At 38.9% G+C, this 18380-nt stretch overlaps 1 protein-coding gene across 2 annotated transcripts in view; it reads right to left on the reverse strand.

The window, feature by feature from the left end:
• Positions 1-18380, reverse strand: part of ENPP3 (ectonucleotide pyrophosphatase/phosphodiesterase 3) — a 100758-nt gene that overhangs the window by 10554 nt on the left and 71824 nt on the right. For both annotated transcript variants that reach the window (XM_033235444.1, XM_033235443.1), the window contains exons 18-22: positions 16918-17005; positions 14342-14520; positions 12662-12713; positions 10546-10700; positions 3086-3221 (exon numbers count right to left, since the gene is read on the reverse strand). In XM_033235444.1, the coding sequence (XP_033091335.1) occupies positions 3086-3221; positions 10546-10700; positions 12662-12713; positions 14342-14520; positions 16918-17005 (610 nt within the window). The remainder of the gene's footprint in view (positions 1-3085; positions 3222-10545; positions 10701-12661; positions 12714-14341; positions 14521-16917; positions 17006-18380) is intronic.

The following is an 18380-nucleotide window of genomic DNA, read 5'->3' on the forward strand; positions in this document are numbered from 1 at the left end:
GCGGGTCTTTCCCATGCTGTTCTCGTGATAGTGAGTAAGTCTGACGAGATCTGATGGTTTTATAAAGAGGAGTTCCCCCACACACACATGCCTGCCGCCATGTAAGATGTCTCTTTGCTCTTCCTTCGTCTTCCCTAATGATTGTGAGGCATCACCAGCCATGTGGAACTGTGAGTCCATTAAACCCCTTTTCTTTTTTTTTTTTTTTTTGAGACGGAGTCTCGCTCTGTCGCCCGGGCTGGAGTGCAGTGGCCGGATCTCAGCTCACTGCAAGCTCTGCCTCCCGGGTTTACGCCATTCTCCTGCCTCAGCCTCCCGAGTAGCTGGGACTACAGGCGCCCGCCACCTCGCCTGGCTAGTGTTTTGTATTTTTTAGTAGAGACGGGGTTTCACCGTGTTAGCCAGGATGGTCTCGATCTCCTGACCTCGTGATCCCCCCATCTCGGCCTCCCAAAGTGCTGGGATTACAGGCTTGAGCCACCGCCCCCGGCCTAAACCCCTTTTCTTTGTAAATTATCCAGTCTCGGGTATGCCTTTATTAGTATGAGAACTGACTAATACAGAGACTGCTGAAGGGAACACCACAAATCATGAGCTCTCAGGATTTATGGCTGTGCTGTCTAGCACAGTGAGTGTTCAGCGAGTGTGCTCTGGAAGCAGATAGCCCAGGTGGGAACCCCAGCTCTGCTGCTCACAACTGCACCCCTCGGGCAAAGTGCTGCATCCCTCTGTACTTCGTCTCATGGCATCTGTCTCACAGAATTATTGTGAGGATTAAAAGCTGCAAACCTATAAATGTTTATTCAAATCCTTTTTCATTTAATTTCATTTTGGTAAGAACACTTAACATGAGATCTACTCTGTTAACAACTTTTTAAGTACTGTTGACTCTAGATACAATACTGTACAGAAGATCCCCAGAGCTTATTTATCTTGCTTAACTGAAACTTTATGTGCATTAAGTAGGAACTCCCCATTCCTCCCTCCCCCAGCCCTTGGCAACCACCATTTCACTCTCTGATTCTATGAATTGGACTATTTTAGATTCTGTAATGTATAAGAACATGAATGAAACCTGAGGACACTGAGTGAAATAAGGAAGTCACAGGAACACAAATAGTGCACATTTCCACTTATATGAAGTTTCTATTACAATACTTTTTACACTTAAACTATACTTGGATATCCTAATTAATTCTTTTTTTTTTAATTACTATTGAGGCAGAGTCTTGCCATTTTACCCAGGCTGATCTCGAGCTCCTGCACTCAAGTGATCCCCCCTGCGTCAGCCTCCCGAGTAGGTGGGATTACAGGCATGCACCATCCTGCCTGGGTAACTAATTCCTCAATGAGAGGCCAATAAGTAGACACCAAAAGACACGAAGAAACAAGTAGCTCTTTTTTCTTAAGATTTCACATGGTGTTTATAGTTCTCCGACTCCACAAAAAGCCTCTTCTACCTTTTTAACTAAGCCCTGAAAGTTGGAAAGGCAATCAACATAACATTACCTCTGTTTTAGAGGAAAATAAGAACCTGCTAGTAATAGAACTTCTATTTTTAATAAATAATTGGAATTTATACTGGAGCGTTAGAAGAGAGTTTCATTTTATCCTGATTATTACTATTTTTTTCTAACTGACAAGGTCTCACTATATTGCCCAGGCTGGTCTCAAACTCCTGAGCCAGTGATCCTCCTGCCTCGACCTTCCAAAGTGCTAGAATTATGAGCATGAGCCACCATGTCTGGCCGTATCCTTAATTTTTTGAGACAAGTTGTTTAATTATTAATTTTATTCGTTGTCAGGTGAACATTGATGTATTAACTAATATCTTATAGCCTAACAGATACAATTTTATACACCAATTTCAAATATTTTATTAATAAAATGTTGCAACTTTTTTTTTTTTTTTTGAGACAGAGTCTCACTCTGTCACCCAGGCTGGAGTCAGTGGCTCAATCTCGGCCACTGCAGCCTCCGCCTACCAGGTTCAAGCCATTCTCATGCCTCAGCCTCCTGAATAGCTGGTACTACAGGTACACACCAGCAAACCCAGCTAATTTTTCTATTTTTAGTAGAGATGGGACAGGGTTTCACTTATGTTGGCCAGGCTGGTCTCGAACTCCTGATCTAAGGTGATCCACCCACTTTGGCCTCCCAAAGTGCTGGGACTACAGGTGTGAGCCACCGCACCTGGCCTGTTGCAAATTTTTAATGTTTATCACAGGGCTTACATAAATTTGGTACCCCCGATTGTACCTAGATACATAAAACATATCAGTTTATTTATCCTAACTCTGTTAGGAGTTTTAAATTGATAACGCTACTTGCTTTCATTAAGCTTTTTTGCCCATTATAAATTTCAGAATCTTTACAAATCTCTAAGAAGGTGAAATTGTTGAAAATCTCATAGGCAAGTTAATAAAAATGACATTTCCTGTTGCACAGGGAAATGGCTTGAGTTTTAGGAAAATCACACTAGCTCTGGCAGGTTCCCAAAAGAGATCCATTCCGAAAACAACAACAACAACAACAAAAACTTAAATTTCATTTGCCTGCTTCACCTGCAGTTTGAAATTGTTAGCCCTACAGCATGAGCGACAGGCCAAAATTCCAGCCTGATTTCTTATTTTATTTTATTTTATTTTATTTGGTGATCTTCTCTGTATCATTCCAGTTTCAGTATATGTTCTGCCAAAGCAAACACCCAGCCTGATTTCTTTTCACGGGCACAGCTGTATTCTCCAGGCAGACCTTAGCTTGGGCAGGAGCCAGCAGAAATGGGTTTTTAGATGTTTGTGTCCTTCTGCAAAGAATCTTCAGTTTTAAAATTAAACTTAAGCCTGCCGAACTCTCTAAACATCTGGGCCAGATAAGAGCTGCTGTGTGGGTCCCACTGCAAAATGTCTTAGTCTTTATTACAGCCGCTGTGCTGCTCTGGCCAGCCACAACCACTGGAAGTGTCTCAGGCAGCTAGCTTAGCCCAAGCAGGTCGTTTTGGTGGTGAGTATATGTTTAAGGCACATGCCACATCCAGCTGATGAGAGCTTTCTAAGCGACTGCTCTAAAAAAGAGTTCTACTAACCAGGAGGATAGAGGAAGCCGTGGGTGATATTCTGGTCTGCTAAATAGAAGGAACATTTTTGGCTCTCAGAAGGAGGAACCCTGACATCAGCCCGCAGACAGTCTGGGACAGTGGGAGGAAGAGGCGATGTGTCTCCCTGTTGAAAGAGAGAGAGAAAAAAATTACGCCCACAATCGCGGCTCACCCATTGCCTTATATGGTTTGTCACTTCCCTAGAATGTTTTTCATTTAAGCTTTTCCTATTTTCTTAGTGAATCAGGTCTACGCAAGCAATGGGAATGAATGTCTTCAGCAGTGTTTTCTTCTGTGGTTCCCTTCTGGTTAAGGACATCGGGAGGACAAATCAAATACACCTTGGAAAAAAATATTTGCACAATGAAACCTGAATTGAGAGGAGAGGAATAATGGGAACGATTCCTAAGAACTAAAATCCTTTTCAAGATCTAACTTTTTTGTGGTGATATATATTGTACTTGTAAATAAAAATTGAAAGTAAAATGTATTTACTTTTAAAATACAGATATAAACTAAATATTAATATATTATTCTTCAGCTATTCAAGAACTTTTTATCAACCTAAGATTAATTCAAAGAAGGTGTAGTTGTCTAAACAAATTAGTTTTGAATATAAATAAACTTACAGCCATGCTTCATTCCTCATGAAATATAAGAATTTTTAAAATAATTTCTTAGGCCCGGCCGGGCGCAGTGGCTCATGCCTGTAATCCCAGCACTTTGAGAGACCAAGGCAGGCGGATCACGAGGTCAGCAGTTCAAGACCAGCCTAGCCAACATGGTGAAACTCCGTCTCTACTGAAAATACAACAATTAGCCAGGTATGGTGGAGGGCGCCTATAATTCCAGCTACTCTGGACACTGAGTCAGGAGAATCGTTTGAACCCAGGAGGTGGAGGTGAGCTGAGACTGCGCCATTGCACTCTAGCCTGGGTGACAAAGCGAGACTCCATCTGAAAATAACAATAATAATAATAATAATAATGTCTTAGGCCAGGCTTGGTGGCTCACGCCAATAATCCCAGCACTTAGGAGGTTGAGGTGGGCAGATCACTTGACATCAAGAGTTCGAGGTTCAACATAGTGAAACCCCGTCTCTACTAAATATACAAAACTCAGCCGGGTGTGGTGGTGTGTGCCTGTAATCCCAGCTACTCAGGAGGCTGAGGCATGATAATTGCTTCAACCTGGGAGGTGGAGGTTGCAGTCAGCTGAGATTGTGCCACTGCACTCCAGCCCAGGCAACAGAGCGAGACTCTGTCTTAAAAAATAGTAATAATTTCTTTGTAACCCTATTTAAAGACTAGTACAATAATTTATTTACCAAGGGGACATCCTATAAATGTGCTGCCTAACTCGAGTATTTAAGGTAATACTATATTATGTGGTCATCATATTTTGATTAGCACATAATCATGGGTAAGTGAACATTTTACTATTTGTTTATTTTTCTCAGACATTTTGATTTGTATGCTCTCTACTGCCTATAATGGTTATCTTTCTTAATAAAACTTGAAATAATTTATTTAAAAAAATGAAGGTTAAGTTAAATTAGGATGACCTTCCTTTATTCACTGCATTGTGCTGAAAGCAAAATTAGCTATGTTGTCTAAAACCTCTGAGTTCAATTCACAAAGGAAGAGGCAACATACACTGTGTGCTGTCTTTGTAGCCAGGAGAGCACCATGCTGAGGTATAGAACAGGTGGAAGCTGAAGATGAGAAAAGTCCAGAAAAAGCAAGGCAGAGACTGTACTCCCTAACATAATACAAAGCTCCAGCTAGAAAAGATGCAGAAGTTGAGAAAACTTCTCAACTTGATTGAACACATACACTTACTTTGCTCCCTTCTAAAATTCCATTAAGAGGACAGTAATAATGAAAACATGTAAGAGATGACAAGGAATATTAAGAAGCTGGAAATCAGATAAATAATAATCTAATTCAGTAGACCAGTAGACACTGACTACCAAGAGCTTATGTTTGGGGAAAGCACCAAGAAAGTCTTACTGTAGAACCCCAGAAGGTTAGAACTTGGAGTCCTAAAGACAGGAGTTTGCATAAGGCTGGAAATAGAGGATAGATTGAAAGTCTGCAAAAAGGGCTAGACAGTATGTTTACTCTCTGGAGACTTTAAACCAGAGGGATGATCAGACTAAAAGACACAAGGCACAGCCAAGAGCAGGTGCACCATACTGAAAACAATGAGATTAAATAAAACTATATGCTCAATAATAAGATTCCCCAATCTCATTGCCCATTTAGCCTGAAAATTGTACATGCTGAGTCAGATTAGAAGTATCCTCTCTTTGGAAAACAACCAGCCTGAAAGGAAACTAGATACTGTCAATTTGGAGTCCTCAACAAAATGGCTGGTTCTCTTCCTGATCAACCTATAGTGAAGCTTATAGACTGGAAAGACCCAGCCATAAAGTTTAGTGCTTAATTCTTAAAATAGAAGATGACAGCCAAGGACCACTAGACATTGGGCAATAAGGGAGAAGAAAAAGAGACAATGTAGAAGCCAGAAGAAAACTCTTTTCTCAGAGCACTGAGAGTATATATGGCATCCATAAAGAAGGAACAGAGGCAATTTTTAAAAAGGGAAAAGGTAACAGAAAGAGCTCTTGGGATTTCAAAATATGACAGCCAAAAGAAAACACTCAATAAGATCTAGAGGATGAAGTTGCAGATGTGACTCAAAAGGTGGAATGAAAGACAAAGAGATGGAAAAAATAGGAAAAATTCAAACACATTAGAGAATCAGCCCAGGAAGTCTAATTTTTTGTTTGTTTGTTTGTTTGTTTGAGATGGAGTCTCACTCTGTAGCCCAGGCTGGAGTGCAATGCCACAATCTTGGCTCACTGCTACCTCTGCCTCCTGGGTTCAACTGATTCTCCTGCCTTAGCTTCCCAAGTAGCTGGGATTACAGGCACGCACCACCATGCCCGGCTAATTTTTGTATTTTTAATAGAAACAGGGTTTTGCCATGTTGACCAGGCTGGTCTCAAACTCCTGACCTCAGGTGATCCATCTGCCTCAGAGTCCCAAAGTGCTAGGATTACAGGTGTGAGCCACTGTGCTTGGTCTGTCTTACTAATTTTGAAGAAAAATTATTTCTGAAATTCTGAAACCAGCTAAAACACCAATTAAGTGTATAGGCAGAGTAAAAACATGTTGAGACACACAAACTCTCAAGAATATCTCTTCCCCTTTTTCTTTCTCAGGAAGCTCCTGAGTGATATAGTCCACCAAAACAAGAAGTAAACTAAGAAAAATGATGACGTTTGTGCTAAATGAGTTGGATGAGTTCTCACCATTTATTTCACTCTCCTTCAGGTGGCAGAGCTGGAAAGCTAAAAGCATTTGTTTATATTCTTTCAAAAACATATCATAGTATACAGTTCTAAGTGACCAGGTTTCTCCACTTGGTATAAGGGCCACATAAGTATGTTGTAAAATTGGAGAATAAGGAATAGTGACTGCTGACCAAGTTGGTCCCATAGACCCCTGGTATATTGCGAGTTTGATATTTCCTAACACACATCTTTATCGCTGTACTCAAACATTTCACATTAGTAAGTTTTACTTGAAGAAATATACAGTGTATAAATGTAGCCCTAAATGCATTTTCCATAATGTAAGAAGATTGAGATGCTTAAATTTAACAGTTAAAATTATAAAAATGTTAGCAAAGAAAGTTTATTGTAATTTTTAATGAGGCTGTGGCTGTAAAAGTTGTGCTTAAACAACTTAGTTGGTCAAAATATTTACCATGTTCTCAAAGTAGCTTAGACTTTGGGCCAGGGGAAATGAACTGGGATAGCTTCAGCCAGAAAGTACTAAAAAAAAAGTCACATTTTCTGCTAACCGAAAATCTTGAGATTTATTTCTTACATACCAAACTTGAACCCTCAAATAAAAGTACATCAATACTAGGAATGAGGATGTGGCCTCCTTTATCCAGGCAAGATTATGCAATCGGCAGCCCTCTAGAAGGATGGAGGGGAGGTACAGGAAGGTCCTTTCTGTAGTAAAGAAGGCTTTAGTGAACCACCACCACCACTCCCCCACATACGTAACAGCTTCAATCCTGCCATCCTGTCAGAGTTCCCTGGAATTTTTGAAGCAACAGGATAGAAAGTCAGGAAAGCAATAAATAGAATTCAGACACTCAGATAAAATATTAACTTCTTAGCTCTCAAAATATTTCTGGAGAAGTAAATGATGAGTATAGACAGGAACGTGAGCTGCTTGTACTTTTAGTCTGGCATTGAAACAAAGTAGAACTTGAACAGAGTATAAAATTATTTCTATTGAAGTTACAGATGCTTCTTACCTGTAGGCTGAATGTACAAGCTAAAACCTACTTGTTTGAAGATTAAATAGTTACAATTTTGCCTTACGGTAAGGATAATGACTATGTATGTTTTAAATTATTTGGTTGTATGATTTATTTTCTACAGGGAAAAATAATTTTTTCATAGTTCAAAAATGTTTGCAACACACAATAATGCCCCTGTTTTAAAGACTCACAAAATAATCTTTAGAAACAAGAAAAAAAGGCTTTTTAACATGGAAAGATATGGGAGTTACGTGTGTAGACTGACAGATAGATAGACATATAACTATAGGTAGGTAAATAGACAGAGAGAGATACATAGATACATAGGGGGAGAGAGGCCACAAAGTACACTAGATTTCTACTCTGAAAAATTTGATTTCATATTAAATTCTGAAATACCTATTTTAAACAATAATCACAATTCTTGCTCTTATTTTCAATTTTTTACTTAGCAACAGAAACACTAGTTCATATCTTCCTTCTGAACAGGCCCAGAAGCAAAATCTATGTACATCCTGACTAACCTTAATGGTTTTGAATCAGCTGTTCTAGGACCATGATTTAAAATCACAACTATTTCCCCAGAACTCTTCTGAGATAACAACAAAAATTACAAAACCCACCAAAACCACAGAAAAACAAAAGCTCCACAAATCTTAAAAGCTCAGGCCAATTGGGTCCATGTTCTGAAAAGTGCTTATTTAAAGTCTGATTTTTTGAAACACAGAGCTGATTTACAACATTTTTATGTGAATCCCAAAACATCCTTGTATGTAATTTTCTTGAACCACAACACACTAACAGAGTAATTTCTGAATTAGAAAGCAGAAAATTGCTAGAATTCCATCCTGTCACATGGAGGGAGAAATACACAAGTACTTCTGTGGGATCAGTGAAAGGACAGGAACTTTTGGTAACAAAGAAGCTAGTTTTAAAACAATAACAAAGAAGAATTGTACTAAACTCTTAGCCTGAGCCCACTTAGAATCTCTCCGCCTTTGGTTTCCGCCGAAGCTCATAAAAATTCAAGAATGCAAGACAGCAGGGAAAAGTATTAAAAACATAAACATTCCCTTGAATGCCACACAATCCCTCATACTTGGAATTTTCAAAAGAGAAAATTAAATAATAGGACTGACCCTGAGTGTGCCACTCCTCTTGAAAACAGTAACAAAATAGAAGTTATTTTAAGGAGTGTTGTGTGTTGAAGAAAATCACGAATTGAACATTGTGCATATTAAGAAAGTAATGTTGCCACCAACGTACATATGAACTCAGGTAACTGTTGGTAAAATATTTTCCCACATTGGCAAACAAACATTAGTACTGTTACTAGTGACCACAATTGAACCATTGACAGCAACAGAACTGGTTTTCAGAATATACAAAGTTTTAATTAGTAGTAGGAAAATATGCTCATTTTTCTCCAAAAATTTTGAATTGGAACAGGAAGAGTAGGTAAACCTATGGAATCAATATTTCCTTTCCATAAAAGAGGTCTCTGGATCTAAAATACTAAGATTTTCTCTACAAAAACAGCTCCCTGATTATTTACCCGTGTGGTTGGTGGTACAGCTTTGTCATTAAAAGTCTAAAAATAATGGTTGTGGTTAATTCATTCAATGCATTTCATTCAATAAGCACATACTGGGCAATTCTTTTGTGCTGAGGATACATTAAATAAAATCATCCCTGCCCCAGAGGAGTGTTTGGACTGACTTTTGGCATACTTTAAGTTGTGTTGCTTGCTTTTTTTTTTTTTTTTTTTTTGAGATGCAGTTTCACTTGTTGCCCAGGATGGAGTGTAATGGTGCGACCTCAGCTCACTGCAACCTCCACCTCCCAGGTTCAAGCGATTCTCCTGCCTCAGCCTCCCAAGTAGCTGGGATTACAGGCATATGCCACCCCACCTGCCTAATTTTGTGTTTTTAGTAAAGATAGGGTTTCACCATGTTGGTCAGTCTAGTCTCAAACTCCTGACCTCAGGTGATCTGCCTGCCTCAGCCTCCCAAAGTGCTAGGATTACAGCCATAAGCCACTGCGCCTGGCCCTAGGTTTTGTTTTAATTTACATTTTCCTTATTGCCACTGAGATTCAATTGCTTGGTTCCTATCCTTTGTTCACGTAGTAACTAAGATGCTTGTCATTCTGTTGTTGATTGGTGGAAATTTATTAGCTATTCTGAATCAAATTATTATTCTGGATACTCATAACTTGTTTCTTATGTGCAATGCAAATATATTGGTCCATCTACAACTTTGTTATTTTGTCATACATTAATGTTTATGTAGTGTAATTAAACAATTCCCTCTGCATTTTTAATGTTGTTCTTCTTGTCTCCTGAGAAAGCCTTCTCTATCGCAAGATCATAAAGATATGCACAAAGGGAGCATGGACTTGCTGTTCCTATTTAGGTCTACAAATTCACCAGCAATTTAATTTTGTGTGTGGTGTGAGGCAGGAATCTACTATTTTCTTCCGGAAGGGTAGTCAACTGTCCTGGTACTACTTAGTGCAAGAGAGTCTGCCAGACAGTGAAGAGGGAGGGGGCTTTAAACAAGTGGACCTCAACCTCAGCTGGAGATCTCTGACATAATGCATTTGTCCATGTAAGTCTAGTCTGACTTACTAGAGTTCCACATCCTTCAGAGAAGAACTATGCCTTATTCACTTTGTGCCTACTATAACACACAGCAAATAGTAATGCACTTGTTAAATAATCAAATAAATACAAAGCCCTTTATAATCTAGTTATCATCACCTTCTATGTGCACCCATGATGTACATGGGGAATGTTAAATGAATAGTATTCCTCCATACTTCTGTTGCTTCTGTTTAAAATGTCCTTTTCTACCTTCCTTACCAATTGGCCAATTGCCCTGTAAACATTTTCCATTTTCTCCAGGTGAAACACAATGTTTTTTGCACCCATGTAGCACCTATAAAAACCTTTATGTAATACTTGCACATTGTCTTACAAGCTATAGGCCAATGAGTTCCCTCCCTTTGAATCTCTACTGCAAAACAAAATTCAGCTCTTAGAATATGAAAGGATTATAAATATTTCTTGCCTGCATGGATCAGTGGACTCAGGAACTTACCAACTGGGGGACCGTGTATGAACTCCACATGGGCATCCTCATAGCTTTTCCAAATCCACTGACATATTCCCTGTGGTAAAGGAGACAGTGGTCCACGTTCTTCTGCAGTACCCTAGGCCTCCCAAATGGCAAATTTACTTTCACTGTTGCTGTTACTAAAATTAAAATAACATAAAATAAAAAGATTCATGAAATTAGCAAATGCTTGTTTGCATGTAATAACTACCCATATAATAACTACCACACTCTTATGGCTTATTATATGACAAGTACTCTAACAAATATTTCACATATTTAACCTCTTTCAATTCTTACAACAATCCTATGTGTAATTATTATTATTAATAATAATAGTGATGTTACTACTTAATTTTACAGATTATAAAACTAAGGTTTAGATAAGTAAGTTGCCCAAGCAAGAGCCTAAGCAAGGATCTGAAGCTTGCCCTCTGTGATTCCTTATGTTTTACAGCTCAAAGGATGTACATGAAGAGGTAAAATCTTCAAAGTCAAAAGTACATACTTTGTAACAAAGATGACCCACTTTAGTAATTGTCATAGGGAAGATGTTGGAATTTTATAAACTTATGTCTTATAATCAGAATGTTTATGTCTTTCTAAAACGTTTACATTGAAATCCTAATCCCAAAGGTGATGGTATTAGGAGGTGGGACCTTTAAGAGGTGATTAAGTCATGAGGTAAGACCCCCATGAGCAGGATTAGAGCTTTCATCACAGAGACCCTAGGGACACCTTCACTCCTTCCACTATATGAGCTCAGAATGAGAAGAAGGCCCTTTATGAAGAATCAGGCCGTCATCAGAAACCAAATCTGCTGGCAACTTGATCCTGGGCTTCCCAGCCTCCAGAACTATGAGAAGTAAATGTCTGTTGTTTATAAGCTACCCAGTCTATTGTATCTTGTTATATTAGGATAGAGCAAAAGTAATTGTGGTTTTTGCCATTACTTTTGAGACCAAGTCTCGCTCTGTCACCCAAGCTGGAGTGCAGTGGCATGATCTCGACTCACTGCAACCTCCATCTCCTGGGTTCATGTGATTCTCCTACCTCAGCCTCCTCCAGAGTAACTGGGATTACAAGGGGGCACCATCATGCCCAGCTAATTGTGTGTGTGTGTGTATTTTTAGTAGCGATGGGGTTTCACCATGTTGGCCAGGCTGGTCTCGAACTCCTCACCTCAAGTGATCTGTCTGCCTCAGCCTCCCAAAGTGCTGGGATTACAGGCATGAGCCACCATGCCCTGTTGGGTTTTGTCATTACTTTTAATAGACAAAAAACACAATTACTTTTGCACCAACCTAATAGCAACCGGGATGGACTAAAACAACATTCTATTGTATTTATTTACTTTTACTTGTATGCTTCTTAAAAATCCATCAATTAGTGATGGATAAAAAACCTGCAGGCTAGTCATGCCATGGAATAACACTTGGCAGATTATAAGAGTATCAAAACAACTAGTACATTTACTGAGCTCTTAACTGTAGATCACGGAAAATATATTAACTCATGTAATCTTCATAGCAACTCTATAAAGTAGGTATCCCCATTTTACAAGCCATGGAACTGAAACAGAGTGAGTTTAGTACAAGAATACTTAAAAGATAACAGGTAATAATAATATTGCTACAGGCCAGGCACAATTGTAAACTCTTTCCATGTATTAACTTTCTAAATTTTTACAACTACATGAGGTGAGTACAGTTATTACAGATGAGAAGACTGAGGCACAGGGGGGCTAAGTGATTTGCCCCAGATCAAACAGCCAGGAAGCACAGAGGTAGGACTCAAACCCAGGCAGCTCAGTCCGCTTACATCTAAGGAAAGGAAATAAGAGGACTGCAGATGAGTCACAACCGCTGCAAGGAATTCGTTTTGTTCCCGGAGCCACTGGAACTACCCCATGCTTGCACTGTTGCCATTGTATCTGTTGTGAGTTTTGTTTTGTTTTGTTTTGTTTACTTTTTGTATGTTGGCAATAAAATCTTTATGTTCAGGAACCTCTATCAGCTTATTTTGGAGAGTCCTAAAAGGGCCACGTTATGTTTTATTAGGTCTAACTATCAAAGACTTAACATGTTTTCTATTGACTTACTTTCTTCTTGGGTGAGATTTAGCATTTGATTCACTTGTTCCAGCTGAATATTCTGCAAGATAATGAGGGATGGGAAAGGGGAGGAAATAAATCAAAGTAACAGTACATGTTTTAAAGGGTAATCAAGATTATTTCTGTAGTAATCAATTTAGTGTTATACTGCCAAAGAAGCTAGACTAAAGATTCTGATTCTACCACTATTCAGAAATATAGAGACACTACTGCTCCCTGCATTGTGTGTCTGTGTGTGTGTGTGTGTGTGTGTGTGAGAGAGAGAGAGAGAGAGAGAGAGACTTCGCAAAAATATAATTGATAATGGGGCAAAGCATTCTGATCACTGCTGGAATCAGTGACTAAGTTGGGTGACAACATCCCAGTGCTCCTTAAGCTGTAATATGCATACAGTCACTTGAGGGTTTTGTTAAAATATGGATTCTGGTTCAGTAAACCTAGGGTAGGGCTTGAGATTCTGCATCTCTAACCAATTTGCAAGTGATGCAGATGCTGGTCCTGGGACCACACTCTGAATAGCAAGAGGCATTCTTCACATAGAACTTGGGGTTTGCAGTCAGATAGAACAAGCTTCTCTGGCCTCAGAGAATTTATCTAACTTCTCTGAGCATGCTTTATCTCTAAAATGAGAAACAACATACCCACTAAGTAATATTATTATTTTTTAATGGCAGTTTGATCGAGGTTATCAGGAGCAGTCGGTAGGAAACCCACACCCTTACTCATCTTTGCTGTGGATTTGATCTTCATTGAGAAGTTTTCTAGACTTTTGTCCCGTAAAGCCCCTTTGGTTGGTTATTTAGTTCTGTGGTATAATGCTATTTTGAAGAGATTGTGATGTCTTCACCTACTTCTGACTATAAGGAAAAACTCTTACCTGAGGCAGCAGGTGTTTTTATTTAGTTCTACAAACACATTTGGAACTTGGCATCAAATGACCCTGGACATTAATTTTAGCTTGATGGACTCCTGATAACTGGGCTCCAATTTCACTCTGAAATCCCACCCCCATCCAGGTGCTCTGATTCTCACAAGTAGGCTTGGTCCTTATATTTTGAGCTGCTGTTATAACTCCTTGCCCTTGGGGCCTCTGCTAGCACTAAAACCTCACCTTATTGAAAGTCTCCTGGAATCTGAAGTCCTGCTCCTGAACTCATCTGAGGGCCTGATCTACTAAAAAGACCTTCCCAGTGTCAACTGTCAGCCAGATTCTTCCCTGCTACCCAAAGGAATACCCTGCAGCACCTACCCTAGTGGGGGTGTCAAACAGCAGGCTACAGTCCCTACACCCTCCCAGTTCTTTCTGCTCTAAATAACCAGGCATGAACATCTGATTCATAAAACACAGGAAGAATGGTTTATAAGGATAATTGGAGAGAGCTCGAAGATTACTGTATTGAATGGTGAAGGACAGTTAGTTTATAATGACATTAACAATTACCAAATAGTGCTTTCCAGTTTACAAAGCACGTTTCCATACTTAATCTTATAATGTATGCATTCTCACTTCTTGCTTCCAAATAAGGTTCAGAGAAACCACATATATTTACTAAGTAAATATCCAAGGCAGAACACAAACCTGGTTGTTGCTACCCCAGTTGTCGGCTACCCAGGTTAAGAATAGCTTGCCCCTTTACATTCTTATGGATGCATGAAGTTGTTACTTACATTTTGTAGATGAGGGCATGAACAGCCAAGATTATCTGTGGGCAATGGATTAGCAAAGCCACAAACAGAAAACTTTGACACCTCCTCTGCATGGGATGGCTCATAAAAAGGCACCTTCAGAAGATGGTTTAAACTACCATGGGTTCCGTTGTTTGGTGCTGGCTGAATGCGTAGAAGATCTGTTTTTTGAAAAAACAAGCTCGAAGTTGCTTTATACTGGAAAGCAACAACTCCTTTGTGGGAGATGGAAAGAAACAAATACCTACTCTTTCACTCCCTTTAATAAATTCTGCTGTAACGAAGCTATGTACTCCATATGCCATTCAGTTTACTGACTTTCTTCTCCATGGTTTCAAACACTAATCTTGCTAAAGAATAGAACTATCCAGTTCAGCAGTGCACCTGTAGTCCCGGCTACTCAAGAGGCTGAGGCAAGAGGCTTGCTTGAGCCTGAGAGTTTCAGGTCAGCTTAGGAGACACTGAAACCCCATCTCTTGAAATAAATGAGGAATAGGAACAGTTGCTGCAGATGAACCAGAGGAACTTTCATGAACGGTTTCTGTTTCTCCAAAGAAAAGCTTCCTTAAATCACCACTTTGTTTCATAAGCATATCATGATTTTCTAGCATAAAAAGCTATATTCTTAATAAAAGCAAGTTTAAATAAATTAAATAACTTATAATCTTCCTTATAGTACATTTACTTAATTAAAGTTATCTAAAGATAGACACTTTTAAAAAATGGAACTAGTGAATTTTGCTTAATATTCGGAGAGATTTTTTCATTTTTTTCTATGAAAATATATAATACAAAATACAAGTGTATGTTTCATAGAAACATATAATTTGCATGTTTGTGTGTTTCTATGAAACATAAATATTTTACCAATATAGCCTTTTAAATAATTCCTGCCGACTGCCTGCCACTAACAGATCTCTCCTGGAACTGCAGTCCTTGCCGACTGCCTGCCACTAACAGATCTCTCCTGGAACTGCAGTCCTATCTAGTTCCTTTTAGCCAGTTCTGCAAAGGAACAAGAGTCCAGACCATAAACCTAGCCGTGCGGATCAAGAATGTAAGTTTTTTTTTTTTTTTTTTTTTTTTTTTGAGACGGAGTCTTGCTCTTTCGCCCGGGCTGGAGTGCAGTGGCCGGATCTCAGCTCACTGCAAGCTCCGCCTCCCGGGTTTACGCCATTCTCCTGCCTCAGCCTCCGGAGTAGCTGGGACTACAGGCGCCCGCCACCTCGCCCGGCTAGTTTTTTGTATTTTTAGTAGAGACGGGGTTTCACCGTGTTAGCCAGGATGGTCTCGATCTCCTGACCTCGTGATCCGCCCGTCTCGGCCTCCCAAAGTGCTGGGATTACAGGCTTGAGCCACCGCGCCCGGCCAAGAATGTAAGTTTTTAAGGCTACAACACACCATTTTAAAAACTGATAGCCGGGCAAGGTGGCGGGCGCCTGTAGTCCCGGCTACTCCAGAGGCTGAGGCAGGAGAAAGGCGTGAACCGACATGGCGGAGCTTGCAGTGAGCTGAGATCCGGCCACTGCACTCCAGCCTGGGCGGCAGAGAGAGACTCCATCTCAAAACAAAAACAAAAACAAAAACCCTGAATACCTTTTGGTCTCTAAGTCACATTCAGTTACCACAAACCAATGACAAGATTAAGAGAGACAGTTGTAAGCATGTTTATGTCCAAATTTCTAAAGCTAACAGTGAAATTGCATCTTACTCATTGCCTTGCTAGGTAAATAAATAATTTGTTAATACAATGGCCCACAGCAAGCACGCAGGTAGGAAGGTAGGTTAGGCTTCCTAAAATCCTAATGCTTTAAGGTTTTTCTAACATTGAGTATGATAGCAAGTGTCTATCCAGCTAGGACTTTTTCCCCATGTTTTTATGCCAGAGAGCTTCTCTCTGTAATTACAAGAAAATATTTGGGTTTTTAGGTATGTTTCTCTTGTTTTGAAAAGTTGGAAGTATTATTTACCTAAGTTTTATTAAGTTAAATTATCATCTAGTAACTAACTAACAGAAAGGTTGGTCTTCTGAGATCTAAAGTTTATCATTACTGGCTGGGCTTGGTGGCTCATGCCTGTAATCCTAGCACTTTGGGAGGCCAAGGTGGGCAGATCACTTGAGGTCAGGAATTCGAGACCAGCCTGGCCAACATGGTGAAATACCGTCTCTACAAAAAATACAAAAAAAAGTAGCCGGGCCTGGTGGTTCACGCCTGTAATCCCAGTTACTTGGGAAGCTGAGACAGGAGAATAACTTGAACCTGGGAGGCGGAGGTTGCAGTGAGCCGGGATCACATCACTGCACTCCAGTCTGGGTGACAGAGCAAGACTGCATCTCAAAAATAAAAATAAAGTTTATCATTACTAGTAAAACAAAAAGAATTCACTCTTACAGCTGAATAAGTCTGAATAATGAATAATTCTTCCTCATCTTTTTTACTTTCTGCCTTCTCACTACAGAGTATCCAGGCTCTCGGATTCAGTTGGCTACCAATTTCAAATTACATATATTTAAAACTATCCATATTTTGTTGGCAAACTTATTTAAATATACTTACCACACATTAGGTTATAGACTTCAATATTTTCAAATGGTTCAACTTCAGTCTTCTCTTTAAAACTGGGTCCATGTGCCAGAAAGATAGCCTAGGTGGTAATAGTCATATTATTATTAGATGTCATCTAAATTCAAAACCAAATATAGGAAGAGACACAATTTTCCTTCTGTAACTACTCTCCTATTTGTATTAGGCCTCTGTAGGGATTTTTTTTTAGTTTTGAAAATGATTTTCATATTTTGCCACCTGTAATGTTGTACCAATCCCAATCAAATATAATCAATGCTATATTTACTTCTGTCTCTATCTACCTCCATAGCACCTCATATACCAATAAAGTAGGAGAATATAAACAATAGCACACAAGCAGTATCAGCATAATTCTGCAATATGTGCACAATATTTAGTAGAAATTTAATCATATAACATCATATTATCTTTTCATACTATTTCATATCATTAATCAAGTATGTTAATACATGATACAAAAATGTTAACTTTTTTTTTTTTTAGATGAAGTCTAACTTCCTGATCCACTTATACTTCTTTCTTTTACTTTTGGGATAAAAAGACCTAAATATTTTGGTTTACACTGAATTAATTAATGTTAACTTGATTGCATTTATAACAGATCAAATTATTTTAGACTATAAACAATTAGAAGAAAAGTATCAAACATAGATAAGCAATTAAGTTTTGGTAACAGGTGTGTGTGTATATACATACATATATTAAGATAATCATCAAAGAATTGGAGGCATAGATTTTTCTTGCAATAATTAATTTAACTATTATATAGTACCCCAATTAATAGTAAAGCTCTTTCTCCAGAGATTGTTTTCAAATATTTACAAAAAGATATAACTCACCATGGCAATGTTATAATAAAAAGAAACATATTCATAAAAGGCCTAACACATTTTTTTTTTCTATTTGGAAAGGAGTGTGCATGTGTGTGTGTGTGTGTGTTACAAATGGAAGTAGATGAGATAACCAGGTTGCAAAGCTTTACCTATGGGGGATTATCACCTGCCTTCTACTCATAGACTCAGGCACACTCCCAATTTTGGCCCTTTTCAGTGGCTGTTTCTTCTGCCTGGGACACTTGTCTCCTGAATATTTGAAAGGCGAATTCTTTTACCTTTTTCAAGTCTCTGCTCAATGTCAACTCAATGACTCTTACTCTTTCCACCCTATTTAAAGTTGCTTACTGCCCCCAGGGTACCCCCAAATACTCCCAATTTCTCCCTTACTCTCTTTTACTTTTTCTTTATTTCCCACAATATTTATCATCTGACATAACAAATAATATATTATTTTATTATTCCTACTGTCTATATCCCCCTCTTAGAATAAAAGCTTCATGAGGGCAGGATCTTAATCTGTTTTGTTCACAGATGTATTCAAGAGTCTTGGACATTGCCTATAATAAAATAGGTGTGCAATAAATATCTGTTTTAAAA

The sequence above is a fragment of the Trachypithecus francoisi genome, unplaced genomic scaffold (genome assembly GCF_009764315.1).
Source record: "Trachypithecus francoisi isolate TF-2019V2 unplaced genomic scaffold, Tfra_2.0 Lachesis_group15, whole genome shotgun sequence".
In the NCBI taxonomy this organism is placed as follows: Eukaryota; Metazoa; Chordata; class Mammalia; order Primates; family Cercopithecidae; genus Trachypithecus; species Trachypithecus francoisi.